Source organism: Dryobates pubescens, chromosome 9 (assembly GCF_014839835.1).
Source record: "Dryobates pubescens isolate bDryPub1 chromosome 9, bDryPub1.pri, whole genome shotgun sequence".
NCBI lineage: Eukaryota > Metazoa > Chordata > Aves > Piciformes > Picidae > Dryobates > Dryobates pubescens.
In genome coordinates this window covers 21,549,675-21,569,165 of record NC_071620.1, presented here as the reverse complement: position 1 = coordinate 21,569,165, position 19,491 = coordinate 21,549,675, and the positions used below count along the sequence as shown (strand labels likewise).

Sequence of the window (19,491 nt, the reverse complement as noted above, 5' to 3'; positions counted from 1 at the left end):
TGTTCTCTCAAGGATGTGTTCTCAAGGGGCATTAGGGCAAGAAAGAGGAGTTTTTACAAAAGATGGCCATTTGGTATCCTCTCTAATCTGCCAGTCTCTGTTGGCTACACTGGATCTTCTGGGCATAACAGCTGAAAAATGGCCACATGTGTTGCAGATATCCAGAAATGTAAGACTGATAACTGTGTTTGCAGGCCTCAGTAGAAGAGTCACAAATAGTAATCAAAAAAAAATTTGCTCTGCAGAACGGCAAGTTTTGGTCCTAATAATGCTGTGCATTTAGTGGTGTGTAGATTTTTTTGTTAAGTTTTATTTGGGTTTTGGTTCCTCTTACAGTACTGTTTTTAAATGATGCCACTCTGATGACAAACTGATGCTACTTTCTTCACTACTAGGAAAGGAAAGTCCTCCAATTAGTGATGTCCCAGATGATGCAGATGAACCTATGCCTGTACCAGAAGACCTTTCAACCAGTTCTGGAGGACAGCAGACTGCTAAGAATGAAAGAATCTTGGGTAAGCTGAGGAGTCCACTCTGATAAGAAATATTACTACATAATACAATATGGCAGTAATATTAAAGTGTTACAATGCAAGCACAGTTCCTGTGCCTTTTCATCTTGCTCAGCACAGGATTACTCAGGTGCTTAGTGGGTTTTATGTAATCTTGTCTTTGGGAAAGGTATTTTGAAGGACAGAAAGCTTTTTCATCCACAGAGAAGTTATAAAAATCCTACTATTTATCTTATTTCTAAAACACAACTGCACAAAATTCTCCTCAGGGAAGATGGTTTTCATTCTGCATAGAAAATGGAATTCAGTATGTGGTTCCAGGTCAAAATTATCTGAACTCAGGTCTGATAAAAATTCAGTAAACTCTCAGGTGTTATTTTATTTTATTTTTATTAATTTGAATGCTATCTTGAATGTTATCTGCTATTCAGATTTCTCAAAAAGTGCTGTATTAGAAAACACACAGTATGCTTGTGTTTTAGTTTCCAGTATCTGATATTCACTTAGCCTTGATTTTTTTTTAATCTACAACAACATTAGGAAACACTCAAATTTTGTTCTTCTAGGTAAAATCTCACAACTGATTAAAATAAGTTATTGTCTAGAGATGGTTTTGCAAAATGCTGATTCTTCATAGGGATCCCAGACTCAGCACCGAAGACTAGTGCTCCTGACTACTGCATGCATCAGTTCACATGTAGTCCACCAAATAAGACCAGATGATATTAACTGAGTACAATGGTCATTTAGTAGCAGGGGGAAGAAGGAAAATACCCCAACAACACAATAAAAAAGCACAATGACTCCCAGAATGCTGCAATCAGTGCCATATATGGTAAAAATGTTTCAGGAGAGGAATAACTATCAAAAATGTTTGCTTCTTCACAAATGAATGTATTGATCATCATTCTTACATTCCAGTTGTAAGAAAGAGAGTGAGGGTGGAATACTGTTTACAGAAAGATTTCAAGTGCCTGTAAATGTTTATTGTGTAACAAAGTCCAGTAAAGGATGGTAGGTAAAAAGGGAGGCACAGAGGGCAAAGTAACTAATTCAAGTTAATACAGCAGAATAGTGTCAGCATTAGGAATAGGCTTTATTTCCAAACGCCATCACTAGCTAGTAGAGAATGCAGCATCTTATGCATCTTCACTTTATTTACCACTTCACCTCCTCCTACCAAAAATGAGAGTAAAGTTCATCTCCTACATGCATATTGATATGCCTTATGAGTGAATTATTTTTTTAATGCTTCTCAATAATCTGATCACTTGCCTAGTGCTTTGTTTCTCAAAGGCCTTTGCACAATACCTTGACTTCACTGCTTGCATAGCTGCTCAGTAAAAAGAGTTAAGCCTCTTTCATCCCACAGTAACTAAACCCTACCAAATATTTAAGCCTTGATTTTAAGAGCAATGCTTTTATGAAAGAAAGAAAGAAAGAGAAAAAGAGAAAGAAAGAAAAAGAAAAAGAGAGAGAAAGAGAAAGCAAGAGAAAGAGAAAGAAAAAGAAAGAAAAAGAGAGAGAGAAAGAAAAAGAAAAATAAAAAGAAAGAAAAGAAAGAAAGAAAAAAGAAAGAAAAATAGAAAGAAAAGAAAAAGAAAGAAAAAAAGAAAGAAAAATAGAAAGAAAAGAAAGAAAAAGAAAGAAAGAAAAATAGAAAGAAAATAAAAAGAAAGAATAAGAAAGAAAGAAAGACAAGAAAGAAAAAATAAAAAGAAAGAAAAGAAATAAAAAAGAAAGAAAAAGAAAGAAAGAAAGAAAAGAAAAGAAAGAAAGAGGCAAACAGACCCAAGACAACAAAAAACCAACCAAACCCTTGTACAAATGCAAACAAACATGCAGGATTTTTGATGGCATTGAATTTGATTCACTTCACAAATATCATACAGAACCAGAAAAGATGAAATTTATATTTGCTGATGATGTAAGGATTGTCCCCACAGTTCAATTATATATCAAATAAACACATATAAGAAGTTACTGTAACAAAAGAAGGAGAAACTGCTATCTTTGGTGTCCCAACTATGTAAATCTCACATGTTTTTCTCATTAGTTTTACTTTATGCACTCAGCAGTAAACTAGATTTTCCTTGTCCTGACTTCAACACTTTCTGTACAGCCACTCGCTCTACCTGTAGCTCTTTGGTTTTGTAGGGTCACATCTTTTAGTGAGACATTTACCACAGTCAACATAAAGACAATTCACAGTACTCACTTTTATGGATCTTAAGTGTAGGGTATCAGGTCCAGCACTTGCAGTGTTTGTCTTTTCTGTAAAGCTGCATACACTTTTGCCTCATCTACTGCTCCTTTTTCTAGCCCTAAACTAACTTTTTGAAAACAGTATGCTGAAAAAAAAATAAAATTCTCCTCTTTCACAAAAAAGGATCAGAATACATGCCCCAAATGTATCAAGAGCCCTATAATTGCTATGCACATTCTGGATCATCATCAAAAGAAAATCTGTAATAGCTAAACCAATGCCTTAGGAGTGGTGTTCAGCCTGTGTGATCCCATAGATGTATTAGGGACGAAGGGGACTGTCTGTCTGTCTAGGCAGTAGTGTGATGGTGCAGACAGGCTTGGTGTTCAGTGTAACACTGTCTTCTCTGTGTCCTAAGACCTGTTTTTTGCCTCTGTTACGAGATGTACATAGAAAAGGATCACCTGAGAAACTGATTTGAAGAACAATAGATAGATAGCAGAGTATCGTAAAGACCCACACTGTATGTTATGTTACCTTATGTATGGTACATGATACTATGTTACATAATGCTATGTTACGTGCTGTTATGTTTTATGTGATGTGCTAAGTTATGTTCATATTATGTTTTATGTTATTATATATGTATACCCCTCTCATAGTTAGAAGATAGACTGGGACTTATGATAACTGACAAGCAGTTCACATGAGCAGATATACAGACACAAATTGTTGTTTGATCATGACTTTCTTAGTGTCCCATTTGCTTACTTTGACAAAAGGGAATCCCCTGTGTACTTTGCTGTATTTCAAGATGTTATTTACAGTGCATTCCACTTTTTCTGTATTGCTGCAAGAGACCAGCTGTCCATATAGCATGCACTAAGGAAGGGTAATTTGGGTCAGATGTTGGGGAAGAGGGCCCTTGGCTCTAGAGGACATTTTTGTACATGTAATGTTACAGAAGTAACAATGGAAATTGCAGGTTTCAGACATGAAAAGTAAATATTTATGTAATCTTACTAAAATCAGGTGAGAAATCTGTTGTTCATTTTAATCAGCCTGTGACAAATGTTCAAATAACAGTTTGCTTACTCAGATTTATAGTTCTACTTCTTAAATCTTTTAACTTGGAGTCAAAAGTTTAATTACCTTTCTCATCAGTTTAGCATTTAAAAGGTCAAAGATTAGGAGAAATTTATTTTTAAAGGAGACAGATTGGCTTTGATGAGCTTGCTATATTCTTAATGCTGTAACTCCCAGAATGCCACTATGTATTGAGCAGCTTCCTTGTGTGAACTTAATTTCTGCTGCTCTGTCCACTAGATGTTCTTCCTTCCTTCTTCTTCTCCACCTCGAATTTCCTTCTTAAGATAATCTCTCTTGCACCTACAACTTTTTTATTATTCTTTTTACTCTTTTCACCTGCCTGCTCTATATTTACCCCTGCTCTTCATTTTGTTTTTCTAGGAAACACAGGGAATGTTTTATAAGACAAGCAAAGAGATTTTCACAGCTCTTTAACACACTGGAGAAATGTTTTAACATCTCTCCTAAGTATCCTTCTGACATTTTGAAATTTATTTTTTAGTTTAATTTCTTTAGAAATATGCATCCCACTGAAATTCCATTCCCTTAAGAATTAATGCTTTGTAGGCTATTTTGTATGGGCAGACCTATTTTTCATGCTAACCTGTAACATAGGAGCTGATTTGAAATATCTTCTGCTGATTCATACTATCTCTGTTCAAGTTTTGGGGTCAATGTTGCATGCATATTTATCCACACTTTTGTGGATAATCAGTATTAAACATCCTGTCTGTGGTAGATGGTTGCAATTTAGGACTGTTTCTGCCCTCGTACTGTATTATAATTCAGGCTATGGGAAGTTAATGATTCAGTGAGCTGTTGGTCAAACCTTACTTCATGCAGAAAAATCCATTTGCTACAGTGGTAGCATTTGACTAGAAAGGCTAGTTGTATCTTCCTTTATCCATAACTGCCCATACCATAGGCATCTCACTCACAGTGTTATGGTGATCAGAAATAGGTTGTGGACTCATTTCTACAATGGCAGCTCTCTGATGATGAAGATGATCATTTAGACTTCCAACAGAGAACTTAAGGGTTTCTCACCAGAAGTGATCATCACCATAGTCACAGATCTATTGTATTCTATTCTAAAGATTACAGTCTAGACTTATCTATACAGTCCCTACAGATATTCTTCTTTCTGAGAGGAAGAGGTGAGGGTTAGGGTTGAAATTCTTGGACAACTGACAGAAGATGCCCAAATATCTAGTCAAGGTGACATAGATATCAGTAGAAGACAGATAAGACTTACATGAAGTTAGAAATCCTCTTTAAAATGAAGGACACTGATGTTGGAAGAGATATTACAAGGAAAGAGTTTTTCGGTGTTTCCCTCCTCCGGTGAGAATGCCAAGAGACTGATACTACCTTCTGCCCCAGTTTCTGAAGCAGAACCCTGTGTAGCTGCAGAGCCTCATTTTCCTGACATCACTGGGAACCTGGCATTGGCCTCACAGCCTGGGGTCTTCCCTCCCGACCATGGGCATTCATAGGTAAGAGTGGGTAGTTCCTGGTGCAGGCAAGTGTCCTCATTCTGAGCTGCTTCAGTGCTTATTTCCTTAAAAGGAGCTCAACCATTTGAGAGCATGGACATGAACATTGCTGAGAGGCCAGCAGGCCAACCGCAGCAGCTTGCCATTACACAAATCTGCTGCAACGAACACATAGTTGGGTGGAGGCAGATGAAAGTGTGGAAAGGTTGCAGAGGGAGAGGAGAAGGGAGAAAAGCCAAAAAGGAAGTGCTCCACCCCAACTTGCAAAATCAGTCCTGTTGCTTGAGACAGGTGCAGCTAGCTGCTGCACAGGCATGTCCCTAGGGCAGGGAAAGGGACTGAGGAAAAAGACTGTCAGAGCTAAACATCTTTGCATGCTCCCTCTGTAAGAGCTCACTGACTGGCTATGAAGACAGGGTGTTGTGTACAAATAATCAAATGCACATGTGGTATGTGTGCACGGGGACATAGTATCATTGAGGGACCTAAAGTAACCTGGAGGGCTGTGTAACGTGTTTTATTTGCTCAGGTTTCAGATGGACATCTTTGCTGCTCAGTGTGTTGATGAGCCTTTGTAAATAATTGCTGGTAACTGCTTTCTAACCTGATGTACCCATACTGGCTCTGTGGTCAGGGAGAAGATGTCTTTCAAGATAGTTAGGGAGCTCTAAGAATTATCTTTAGCTCTCCACAATGAAGCAAGGATTCAAAGTCCAAGTGATGAGGCTTCTGAAGGAATTGAAAAACTTGTAAGTAAAATACTTTAGGAACTTTTAAAAATAGGGAAATTGGGAATCTCCCCTCTTGTTTGGTCTGAAGTCCCTTTTTCTAGTACCAAGGTACCAGTCCTCAGAATGGACTGGTATTGCATGCTTTGCGACCCTGCCAGCATGACTTACATATTTTTAAGGAGAATGCAGGAGGTACTTTTTGTCAGGACTCTTTTAATTTTGTTTGCAGCTATTTTTGGAATTTGTACAGAGGAGAATGGGGGTGGATTTAGTGGGAGAAAACATGTGACAAATGTTATTAATGCCTTTACATATGTTGTATGAGATATATGGTATGTATCAGCCTTCAAAGTTATGTTTTGCATGTGCATATTGTGAAACAGTGTCCTAGAGTGAAGTGCAAAAGACCCGGGTATATGGGGCAATTAGGAAGCTGAGGAATTAGCTGCACTGATAGAGGCGAGCTCTGCTTAGGACTTAGCAAAATGTACACAAATTTTCACAGGGACTGTGGAAAACAGCCCTGTTGCTGAAGATAAATCCCTTTGTAAAATTTAAAAATGCTTGCTGCAAGTAATAGAGGGTGATCATTTTTACAACAAACCTGCAGGTAGTGTCTCAAAGGAAGGGTGAGCCAGTCTGAAAAGGAGAGCTGCTGCAGTCCCAGCATAGCCTCTGTCCATGCAAAGCCACTGTGTAAGCAGGCACGTAAAAATGTGTCCTCTGATGCAACTGAAGCACGTGATAAAATCAAATCCTTGAGAGCAGAACTGATTCTAAAAGAGAATTGTACTTTTCCAGTGATTTCTAATGAGTTTTGTGAGGAATTGTTTTACTACTGGACTGTTTGGTACAAGTATGGTTTCTGTTGCCACTGTGTGGAAACATGATGTTCTGGTGGGTGGTGAAGCTATGGGGTTTTCCCTTATTTCTAACAAGTTGATTAGCAGTGGCCAATTTCATGAACACCTGATGGGTGCTGCTGTGTTTTCAGAGGGGAACATCAGTGTAAAGGCCAGGGAAAGCCTGGGAGCTTTGCAAGTTGTGTTTCTTCAGTACTGAGAAAGCAGCAAGTGTTGTTAGATCTGGAGAGATGCAGTCTGTTTAGCTGTGTGGCTTTTAGGTACGGATACTAAGCCTGCTGATCTAATCTGCTGTTAGAGGAAGTTGTCTTTATCTGAGCAGAAGAGATGTGCCTCAGAGATAAGCCCTATTCTAGCTCAGGAGTTAAAATTATCTAGCAGGATCTCAGCTGTGGCTGCAGCACAACTCAGAAATACAGGGCTCTCGCTGGAGAGGGGGCAGATTTTAAGTTGGGGAGGACCTCTGTAACTGCAGCTTGACAAACCTCAGGTTGTTTTAAGGGAGTGACTCTGCATCAAAATGTTGGATAAACCTCTCAACACCAGCCATCCCTCTATTCTATATTATTTTTCACTTTTTATTTTAGGCCTGCTTCTTACCTTGAACACATTCTTACCTGAGTGCTCTTCTGGAGTGCACCCCAAGTGAAAAGCTTAACTGTTGGACTAAAGCACAGTGTGGGACCACCTGCCCCTATAGGAGTTTCATTTCAGAACAAGCTGCTGTTTTGATTTTGTTAGCCTCTCCTCACATCTCTGTAATTTCAACTCCTGCTATAGTGCCTCCCTGCAGGGAGACAGTTTCTGGCTGCTGAGGACCTGCTGTGATGCTCTCCCCTCAGGTGTGAGCTCCCCAGACTCTGTCCCATAGTGAAATGTGCAAACATGTTGTCACTGTGGTGGCATCCCTGCTTTAGAGATTGGCAGGGAAGGATTTATAGTGTGACCTTGCCACCACAGGTTTTCCCAGCATAGAATAAGCCCCTTAATGGTAGAGTAGGGTGATGAAGGGAGCTCCATTTTGGAACAGTAGTCCAAAAGCCAGAAGCAAACACCACTTGCAGCAGGACAGAGATTTGTCCCCAGACCTTTCCCACTGAGCCCACTATGTAAGGTTTCTTGAAGCCTCAGAAGATGGTCTTTCTGGAAAAAGCTTTGCCCCACATGCAGTAGCAATATGCCATAGCAGCCATTGTAGGCTCACCCTCAGCATACCATTTACAGTGAGGAAGTGTGACCACAAGAAGATGTTAACTTGTGAAGGTGTATCAACCAACACCCAAGAACTTTTGCCTCCAAAAACACCTTGTTGAAAGCTCTGTCCTGCCACACCTAGCTGCCTCCCTGAACAGGCAAGGCAACTGAGTAGCAGCTCAAAAGCAGGTTAGACCTGCAGCTTGCAATAGGAGGTAGTTTCTACCGCTCCCTGTCTTCTCAGTAAGTGATTTCTATGTTGCAGAAGTGCACATGCAAGGAACATAATTTGTAGTAAAGTAATCCATTTAGTGTGTGGATCTCTTTGATTTTTACATACTTTTAAGTTCAGAATAGTGCCAAGTTCTTGTGTCCATTGCAGTTTAGGGAGGTTTCTCAGAAGCATTTAGGTGTCCAAGTTGCAGGTATGAAAAGAGAACCCAAGAAGATACCTCATCTGTCATTCCACCATCATCTATAGTAACACCACAGGCACCAAACGGGATTTTTGGAACTGAGTAACTTCTACTCCTTTGATGTAAATAAGTTTTCAGCCCTAACATGCCAGAATCTATACCTAAAAATGGGATAAAAATCCCCGTTGAAGGTCTGCAGAGAATGAGTACATGCAAAGTAAACAGAGGGTTACTTTCCATTTCCAATCAAAACAGAGCTGATCAAAAAAGATCTATGTTTTGCTCTTGGTTTGTACCTTCTGTTTCCCCTGTTGTTCCTCCCACAAAGATAGTCCAAAATTGTTTCATTTAAGAAGTGTATATTTAATGAATAATACAATTATCATTTAATAAATTTAAATAATTTATGATATATATAATAAATGTAAATAATTTATTAAATTATATCATTTAATAAATGTAGCAAAAGTGGTGAAATGTGATGGAATGAATGGACTTACACCTTTCCAAGTCACATATCAGAGTTTAGAGTGGGGGTGGGAGGGAGGGGGGGCAGAGAGACTGAAGAGTAAGGTCAATTTTTGCATAAGCCTTTTTTCTTACCCTGGAAATGTTTCTTCTGAGGAAGTGGCTCTTACCAGAGTTTTCAGTAACTCCTAGATTATTTTATGGAATTGTGTAAGAAGTTGCCTGTCTCCTTGACCCCTGCTTAGACAAACAAAGAAAAAAAAAAAAACATGAAAGAAATTACTAATTCCTTCATGTAACAGAAAGCATCTGCACATGTTTTTGCCCTATTGATTAAGTACAATAACAAAGATGTTTAATGCACTGGAAAGGTGGGTTTTAACTAAAATTGGTGACTCTTTCAACTTGTGTTGCAATTAATAGAAGAGGAAATATTCATTCTCCTTATTTCATCATGTAAAAGCATCCTGTGTTTGTAAGAAGCAGTGATCAGTCAACATCCCCAATATGGATTTGAACTTCCCAAATTTTTGGTGGTTTTAGACAAATACAAATCACAAAGCTAAGAGCTTTGTGTTCTGATTTTTAATGGCAGTTTAGGGGTTTTTTGGAGGGAGATCATTCACAGTACTGTACACCTCAGCATTATATGCACTGAGTTATTAAGCCTGTTTTTTTCCCTGCTGTGAATATATGTTGCAATGTTCGGAAGTGGTGGCAGTGGTTGGTGTTGAAGCAGGATGGTTTCATTAGCACTGAAATGGTGACTGCCAGCTGGGGAACACTGCTGTTTCTCCACACCTCGTCTATGTTTTGAAGATATCCTCTTGAGTCTTTCCATTTAAGAATTTATTTTCAAGGTAGAACAGCACATGTGTATATAGAATTCACTATGAAAAATGTGTTTGCCTTACTGTGGGGTGGACTGAGACCCACTACTTGCTTTTTGTGTCTGTATTTGCAAAGGGAAAGTAACACATCTGTGGCCTAGGGAAGTGTAGAATCATCCGTGATCCATCCCTACCCAGATTTCCAGCTGGCTGTATTCACAGTTCAGACTGTGAATGTCTCTGGCTTTCCTAAGCTGACCACCTGTCCTGGTTTCCCCAGGCTGAAGCCATGGGTGAAGAGGTGAGAACATCCCTTCCACACTGACATGGCACCAGCCTTTCCAAGTTGGGGTTTGTCCTTTTTCCTCCAAGAATCCAAATAATTTTGGAACTGACCCCTCGCATCACTGGACATTGGAGGGGAGGTAGGGAAGCCTTGATGGCCAGCATGGTCACTGGAACTTCATCTCTTGCAGAGATGGACTTGCAAGAATTTGTCCAGAAGTCAAATGGGAGCTAGGGTTTTCTGGGGAGGGGTTGAGCTTCCTGCCTATTTGTCCACATAATGGCAAGTAGAAATAAAAATGAGACATTATAATCGTGCTAGCAAAAGGCTTCACTGGCTTTGAAGCCCAACACATGATGAGGAAGGAATAGCAGTAATGAGGCATTACCTCTGGTATAGCAACACAGTTTTTTAATCTTACCACCACATTGCTAGTAGATCCTAGTAGAACTGGTTTCCTATCATGAGCTTATTGTGGTGTTAAATGGATTTTTTTTTTCTCCTTGTGAAACAAACTAGAGAAGTCTAATATTGTTTATTCTGTAATTGCACATTAATCAGGCTGTACGTTTGCTATACTGTGTAACCATTGCCAGTAAGCTCTTTCCTGTGTGCCATGAGAGACTGATTTATACAATGCATGATTTAGACTTTGGTGTCAAGGAGACAAAGCAAAAATACTTCTCATTGCTAAACTTTTTGTAATTAATTTCTTTTCTTTAATATTGTCTTTGCAGTTGGATAAGGCTATGCATTTTCTAGGCAGGAGAAGCCATTTATTCCAAGTTCCGTCTTTTACATGTGTAAATGCATGCACATACACACATGTACATATGTCGTAGTTTGGGCTGACAGACATACCAACATGTCTGTCAGCAAACATAAAATTAAATGCCTGTGCAAAAAAATTAAAAAGCAGCACACACATGCAGAGGAGCCTTTTATCTTGAAAGCTGAGATTTTCATTCTTTTTAAGAAGGAAAGGGCTATCAAACATACAGTCTGCAAAATAAATATGTCACAAAAATACTTTTTTTCAAACCAAAAGAGGAATAGGTTAGCTCCTGATAATTTGTCTGTATCCCTGTAAGAAACCTAAGTCTAAATCCCAACTAAAAGAACCACTGTAACAGATGTACTGGGGGACCCTTCTGCTCTCCTGTCCCAGAAAGTGGCAGTGACATTCAGGGGATCTCCTTATGTACATTTTGGGGAGCTGCAGCTGAGTGCAAAGTATAACCCCTCACAAAGGCCAGTCTAGTCAAACAAAATGCAGTCCTCAGACTTCCTGTGTGAGGACTGGTGTCTGCTGTGCAATGGTGGGTTTTGCCACCCCTCTTTTTCACTCTCAGTGAGACAGAGCACAAATAGTTATATTAGTTGCATACTTCCTGAGAACACAGCGATCCACACATTCTGGGCTGTGGGTTGTGTTTTTCACGTTCAGACATAGCATAGGAGTTCATCAGATAGCACTGGGGAAATAGCAATAGCAAATAGCACATTTGCATCATCAGAAACAAATTTCACAAGATTGACTGGGAAGGTCTGCCACAGCATGTCATGGTCCTGCACTGCTAACAGCCACTGTACATTTATTAGCTAAAAAAGATGGCAATGGAAAATTATACTTTTTTTATGACCAGTTTTGAAACACATTATCCTGAAATTGTAAGCCTGTGGCTCACCTCAGCTTCATTGGGACTCCATGGTGCTTTTGAGTTGAAGGAATTTGAAGGAGTTGATCAGATGGGCTTCATTTTTCCTAGTAGCAAGGAGAGCTTTCAGCACTGCTATGATGCATGTGACTGTATTGATGTCTAGCAGTTTCCATGACCAAAGGCCTGCCAGTAGTACACTGGAATCACTAGGACTTGAGTGCCTTACGTGCTCAGAAATATTCAGCCAGCATGCTTTAAGGTTTTGTGTTGGACAAGAAGCAACTTCTTGTTGCTTCTGTCCTCCAAATGAATAAAGTGTTATTCAGCAGTCCCATATTTTTGTCTCTGGTTGCTAACCAGTTCATGAGGTAGTTTTCTGAAGACTGAGTCTGCACACTTGCTGCAATGTCTGACAAACTTGCTTGACTGCATTTGTTTACTTAGGTGGTGGAGCTAGCAGGATTTCACTTTCTTTATTGACATCACACTATACTCCACAGTGCTGCACAGATATCAAAGATGTAAGAAACAGCACCTTCTGCCTCACTCTTAGTCCAGTCACATTGTCCAGGTGCTAGCATGAAATTTAGGTGTACTATGGATCCTGAATTAAGTAGTATTTATGAACTCTTTCTGGCTTGGTACCAATGTGGAGTTGCAACTTGGTAGTTCACAGGAAAGGTTTCTTAATGTGTAATAGCACACATCTGGGTGTTTCTATGCCTAAAATCCTTCATGTTTGGTAAAAATGCAACACAATGTCTATGCCTTTACAGTATTTGATGAGTACTGTGAAGATGCTTTAAAAAGTGACAAAAGGAATCCTGCAAGTAAAAGACTCTTACACTGTGTAAGACACACTGTCTAGGAGCGGAGAGGAAGTTTGGCAAATTTTTTCCTGCTAGACATTTTGTAATATTCCATAGATGCTGCAAGGTCAAGATATTAACAGATCATGACTTTCTATGGGAGGCCAAGTTGTGATCACTCTGTGAGTGCCTGGCACCATTTTTCACAGCACAGATCTTCTCGTGTATAGATGCCTGTACACTGTCCATATGAACTCGTACTGTTTATGTGAGACTGAGAAGGAGATCAAATTAAGCTTTGGGTGTTTCTACTGACATTTCTGTCCAGTTGTTTTGTTGTTTTTATCTATGGATTTCTGTTGCAGCACAGGGCTTCTGGAATAGGAACAGAGCTTTGTTGCTCTACACATTGCACAAATATCAACACCGTGCCCCAAAGAGATTGCAGTTTAATTAAGGCTATATATACATAATTGATTAATTAAGCCTTACAAGTTGTACCCAAGGTAAATGTGAGGTAGGGCATAATGAGATCTAATCAATTGTACTGTGGAATCCAAAGCATAAGTAGACTTCTGGAGACCAGAGAGCAGATTTGTTTTTCTAATATTGCAGAAAAACAGCCATGTGTGAACAAGGAGCAGTCAGATTGGTTTGGTTCAAAGTACCCAGCTTTGTTTTACACAGTATGGTTTTTTAATATTGAAAAACAAAAAAATACATAAAACAGGTAGACAGAAATGAAAGAGTTGGTGATGGTACCTGAGGAAATTGACAGCAAATGATTAGATCATTTTGGGAATCAGGAAGAAACTAATTATCTGATTTCTGATTGATACAGAGGAGGAATTCACTGTACCGCTTGGCCTTTTGGAAAAAAACATGGATAATTTCCAGCTCTGTGCCTGATTTGTACAGGCAGGAGTCCCATGCAGTGCAGTGGGTGAAATTACAGCCCGGTGCTGGTGTGACACAGCAGGGAGTGAGACTGGTCCTAGGAGGGTGGGCAGCCGAGGATAAAGTTGGGATACAAGTCCAGATTTGAGGGGGTCAACTACATACCCCATCCAGGTGTTTCTTTTTACTGAGCTGTTTCTGAAGACCGTTTTCGTTACAGAAATTATACTCTACCAATTTGGTAGAGTGAGATTTCACACCTCGTAACTGAACATGTATCAGAAGCTTAGCTGGAGATGACAGAGTTTTCAGTGTTTAGTCATTTCCTACAAAGAAGTGTGCAGGCTGAGCCCCTCTCATCTTTCCTTTCTCAGACCACATGTAACTTCTGCCCTGCTGGCTGCAGTGTGGCGGGAATTTAAAAACTGCTTTGGCTATCTGAAACAGCTTTTTTTTTGGAAGCTGTTGCCTCTGGGATTTTTACCTCTCTCTTGTAACAGAGTGGTAGCATTGGAAAAGGCCAGCTGAAGAAAAGTATAATTCCTCTTTCGCTTCTGCATCATTAGTCTGAGGAAGAAAAAGCTTATTTTTTGACCTCAAGCAATCCCAGATAAGGGAGAGCTGGCTGAGGCCTCCAAGCACTTAACATTCAATATTTTATGGGTGCAATGGAGTTTTGTTAGGCTGGACAATAATTCTACCTTGGTGTAATTCTATAGGACAAACCACAGATTATGGGTAGTATGCTCAAAAGCACCTAAGTGATGCAACCTCTTGAACTATAACTGCTGCCTTCCCCATAATCCCTTATCATCTTCTGTGGGACACATGCCAGGAGGGTGACCAGTGCATGGCCTCCTGTATTTGGACATTTGAGAAGCCCATACCCAGATGTAGAAATCACTCTAGACAGCAACACAGCTTTTCAGTTTTTCCATTAGAAAAAAAAAAATAAAGAAGAAAAGAGAGAAAAAAATCTTATCCCCCTTACAGAAGAATTGAAAAATGTGCAGATAGGGAAGTGAGGGCACATGATGGATTAAGTGCCTTTCCCAAGGCCACACAGGAAGTCTGTGGCTGAGCTAGGAATTAAAGCTAGATTTCCTCAGTCTGCATCCAGTGCCCTGTCCCTCTCTGAGGCCACAAAATTTTGTTTGTTGCCAAAATCTGTATAGGCTGAAAGAGGTAGCTACTGTATCTGAGAAAGAGAATTATTAAAAGATAAATTTATAATTGATGAGTAATGGAGATTAGTTCTGACCTAAGTATTGCCCATTTCTATTGCTGGTTAGTATTATTTTTTTCCACGTTTACAAAAGCATGAAAAATCCCCTTATGGTATTGCTTCTTAATGAGGCAAACCACTCATGCCTGTCCTTATGGCTAGGATTGCAGTAGAGGCCAATGCTTATCTGCTTCCAGTTGTCCTGGTTTAAAAGTAACGTTATGACTGTCTTGACAGGAAAATGATCATATTTCTTCCAAATCTGGCTGACATTTCTCATCAAAAATCAAATAGAAAATTGTGTCCATTTGCTGTGGAGAACATCTGTAGCTAAGTTTTCTCTTACAATACTCATTTGACTTGATATAGCATCATTTCTTGAACAACTGCATGACTGATTTTCATCTTTGGAAATGCTGAACTAAATCAAGAGTGGCTCCACTGAACTTAAACCCAGACCAGACTAGAGCTAGAAGGCAGGTCATACCCCTCAACCCCAAAATTCACACTAGCCTTTCTCTGTACTAAGTAGGACATGATGGGACATCATGCACCGGACACAAAACTTCAGAATCATAGTCCCTCTCACATATGTGTACATGGGCATTACACAGCTTGGTCACCCTACATCCCTAGAAAAATAATGCAGTCTACAAACTATGCTGCTGTGAACTAGAGGTATTGGTGTTGCATCTGTACGGAAGTGAAAGAGTAGTCTGAGCTGCAGGATGGGAAGTGAAGTGCAGGTCACCAAGTCAGGGACAGTAAAGGACTGTTGTAGGTTGCAAAAGGAAACTGCTAACTTCTTCCTATTCAGGTAAAGTCATCTTTCCTCTGTTGCACGTGCCCCAAAATACATCAACTATAGCAAAAGAGCCAAACACTGATGTAGTGACCCAGAAGATATTTCCTAATTCACAGCTAAATGGTAGGGAAAATAGCTGACCCTGTTGATAGTCTGTGCAAAAGTGTTTCAAAGGAAGTGTAGCCTCACTAATACCCATTTCTTATCACCTCCTGACAGCCTTCTTTGTGGGGGAATAGCCACAAATGGTTTTCAACAAGCTCCTCCAACAGGGTAGCTTTTGTGCTATGATGAACAAATAATTCTACCACAGTACACCTTTGTGTAACATTTCTGACTTCATTTACATGTGGGATTTCACCACTATTTTCCTCAGAAACTACAAAATTCAGTTAGCCACCAGATAAGATAAAGACTGGAGCGTGACAAAGAGGATGCATAACTGTTAGTGTTGTGATATTTTTAGAGGGTCATTTCTAAAGTTTTTACTTTCAACTCAGCCCTTTATCAGAAAAAAATTCTTGCTGAAAAGTCCCTGAGAAATGGGAGATCGTAAAAAAGCTGGTTCCTGCTCTGTTCTTAAAGAGGTTCATGTTCTGCTTTGTATCTCTTTTGTCTGCAAATGGAGAAGAGAAAAATCTTCATGTGAATTTCAAACACTTTCTGCTCTAGCCAAGTTTCATTCTGAACAAGCAGGACAGAATGGTACACATCTCAGTGGTGGGACTTCCTAAGCTGTCTGATCTATCCACTGGCAGCCAGGCAGGATTGTCCAGTTAGGCAATGCTTATTGTGCTTTAGCCAATTTCCTTCTGTACTCTTCCACCAGTATGACCTCCAGTGGATGCCTTCAGCAAATAACTGGATTGCCCAACTTCTTACCCTGAGGCTAGGCATTTTGCTTCATGTTTGATTTTCCTGTTTTTGTTCTGAGTGCAATTTGGTTGATATGAAGATAAGGAGAGGAGTAGTTGTTGGTTCAAATTTGGTGAAATCCAGCCGTATGCAGTATATCGCTGTCTTAAAGGAGGTGGGAAGGGAAATGCAGTTCAAATGGGTGAAAGTCAGAGAGAAATAGTAATCTAGGAGATCGCTGGAGAGGCAGAAAAAGCTAAGCTTTATTTATTTATTTTACAATTCTGCTAAGCCACTAAGTATAATTCCTGGTCTGTGCTTCCCTTTATGTCACTTCTCCATAATTCTTAGCATTTCAGTTGGGCTGCTGTCTCTCAGCTGCTTCCTCTTTTTTCCTGCTTTCCTATATTTCATTATTCGCCCTTCTTCCTCTTCAAGTTCTTTTACAACAGATTGAGGAGGATGTGGAAACCCAGTTACAAGATGTCACACAAGCTGCAGTGTCACAACTGCAGCTCTACAGTTTCTCTGGGAGTGTGCAGAAGCAGGCCAGGGTGGAGAAGCAGGAGCTGGGGGCTGAGGGAAAGAAGGAACAGAATTATAAATAGGGAAGAGAAATAACAGAAAGTCACAAGCTTTCCAACTTCAGAACTCAGAATAATGCCTTGCCAAATAGTTTCAGGTAATCCCAAACTGAATGCAATGCCACCATGTCCTTGAATGCAAAGGAGAGATGACAGTCTATGCCAGTCTGTCTCCCACAATACTGCTGCCACAAAGATATAGCCCTGATGTATTTCTGACCTAGCCTGTAGAGACAAAAATGCCGAACAGACCTCTAGGCATGTAATGTGCACATTACTGCCCTTTCAACAACAATAAAACCTCAAAGGAAAATTACTGCTAGTGTCTCTGTCTGTATGTGAAGTAAACTTTTGGAAAATGCTGTGGATCCAACTGAGGAGTTGTTTTCTTGAGGTGTCAGGTAGCTGGGAAAACACACTTCCAAAACTCTCTCCCACAGACTTTGTTCCAGCTGCTTCCTAGGGCACGCAATAATTAGAGGTTGTTTCCTTTCACTTTCCCTTTGCTTTTCCTTCACCCTTTCTTTTTCCCTGCTCCTTCCCTTCTATTATCCTTTTTCTTCTGTGTTTCCTTTTATTGTCTCTTTGTTTGGGGTTTTTTGGGGGGCCTGGGGTATTGGGGTTTTTTTTGGTGTTGGTGTTGTTGCTGTTTGGTGTGGGGTTTGTTTTGGTTTGGTTTGGTTTTGGTTTTGTTTGTTTGCTTGTTTTTGTATTATTATTTTTTTCTAGAATCTCCCAGGTGCCTTTCAACGTGATTGATTTAAATTTACATCATAGCAAATGGTGTGGGACCTGCTTCGAACTTCTAGGCCATGACTGATGCTAAGGAGATAAACAACTGTGGGTTGGGAGGAAATGGGTAAATTGTCCAGACTGTTCTGTGTGTTTGTGGAAGGAGTTAGAGGAACAGTAGGTAGAGGTTTCCTGTTAAGCTGGACAAGGGGGAAGCTGTGATGTTTCTCAGCAATGGCTGTGTTTGGACTCAAGTTCAACAGTATTCTCAGTGTGGGTTTGCCATGCAAAGCTTGGATTGATTTGGAAGTCTGATTATCCCTTGCTAGAAGTCAAGGAGACTTAAGTTCCCAAGTCACTTAGATACTTCAAAATTACTCTCAACTGCCACACAGTTGCTTGCAGCCAGTGGGATGCTCTAGTGCAATGAGAGTTTGATAGGACCCCTCTGCTGCAGATTGGGAAGCAATACCTAGACTGACTCTAAGCTTTGAAATCAGAATACGAAAATACACATGCATTTGTTAACTACTTCTCCAATGATGAACTTACAGATTGTAGCAAATAGAGTTTGTGAGGACCTAATAAATGCTTGCTTGCACATGTGTGCTGAACAGAGGTTGATTCTAATTTTCAGAGGTGACTGCATGCCCAGAGTTCAGAGATGCAACTTGAGACAGTGGTCTGATTTCTCAGTGATTGATAACCTAGTTTTGTTAGTCTGAGCCCCAAAACCTTGGTTGCTTTTGTAAAAATGTCATTGATGGGTAAGGATTAAAATAATTGGCAGGCATATTGAAAGGAATGGAAGAATTTAGAAAAATTCAAGCAGTATTTGAATGCTGGTTAAACTTATTAGCTTATTCTGTTCTATAACTCAACCAGAAATTAAGATGCTGATGGAAGAATTTATGTGGTCTGAGTTATGTAGGTTTCACCTGTTCATAATAGTCAGTTTGGGGCTAATTATGACAATTTCATCTAGAGTGGTGCTGTTGGAGAATAGCTAATTCAACAACTATTATTTTGAAAGACATTTTCCTTGAAGCTCTGCCAGCAACATATTGGCTTGGATACTGTTCATCTATCCATGTTAGGAAGATGGTTGCATTTTTATGTCAGATAGTGATACTTGGCATGGTGATTGTCCCTTTGAAGATTGTGATCTTAACTGTGTTTCCAGTGAGTCTCAAATGTCAGATTATTCATTCAAGAGAGTGGTAAAATAATTTTAAACACCCTTTTACATTCACCAGACCTAAGCATGCTGAAGATTTGCTCAGAGTTTGAGGAAGCTGCACCTGAGTGGATAGAGTTATTGGCCTTTTGCTTCTGGAGGCATAGCTATACCTGCACCAGAAACCCAACTAAAACTCAGCAATTTGTTTTCTCAGTAGACAAGATAATAAATTTGTCATAAAGTATTCTCTCTTGTGTGCTGAAATGGCTGTTCCTCTCCATTTATCCTCTGATCTCCAAAGAGGAGACTGACAGAGCACAGCCTTGGCACAGCACCCATAGGCACCTCCCCAATCCTAAATGCAGCTGCTTGGGCTAATTTTAGATCTGCTGACCCTTTGACAGCTGGGGAACTATGAACACTTGCATGAAATAGTGCTCAAGACATCATTATGGTAGATAAAGAGTCCGTGTGTCCATCTTGCTGACTGAAGGCACACCACATTAAATGTTCACCTGGGTGAACTTGTGAGGACTTGATCCTGAGCAAAGGTAGCTCTGTGTGACTCCAGGGATGAAATGAAAGATGTGTAATCAGCTCAGTTTGCTGAAGCATGAAAAGGGGAAGGTTTGCAAGGACTAAATTTTCATTC

At 39.9% G+C, this 19,491-nt stretch overlaps 1 protein-coding gene across 3 annotated transcripts in view; it reads left to right on the top strand.

Moving 5' to 3' along the window:
- IKZF1 (IKAROS family zinc finger 1) overlaps positions 1-19,491 on the top strand; it is a 57,593-nt gene that overhangs the window by 7,032 nt on the left and 31,070 nt on the right. For all 3 annotated transcript variants that reach the window (XM_054164085.1, XM_009906546.2, XM_054164084.1), the window contains exon 2: positions 396-515. In XM_054164085.1, the coding sequence (XP_054020060.1) occupies positions 396-515 (120 nt within the window). The remainder of the gene's footprint in view (positions 1-395; positions 516-19,491) is intronic.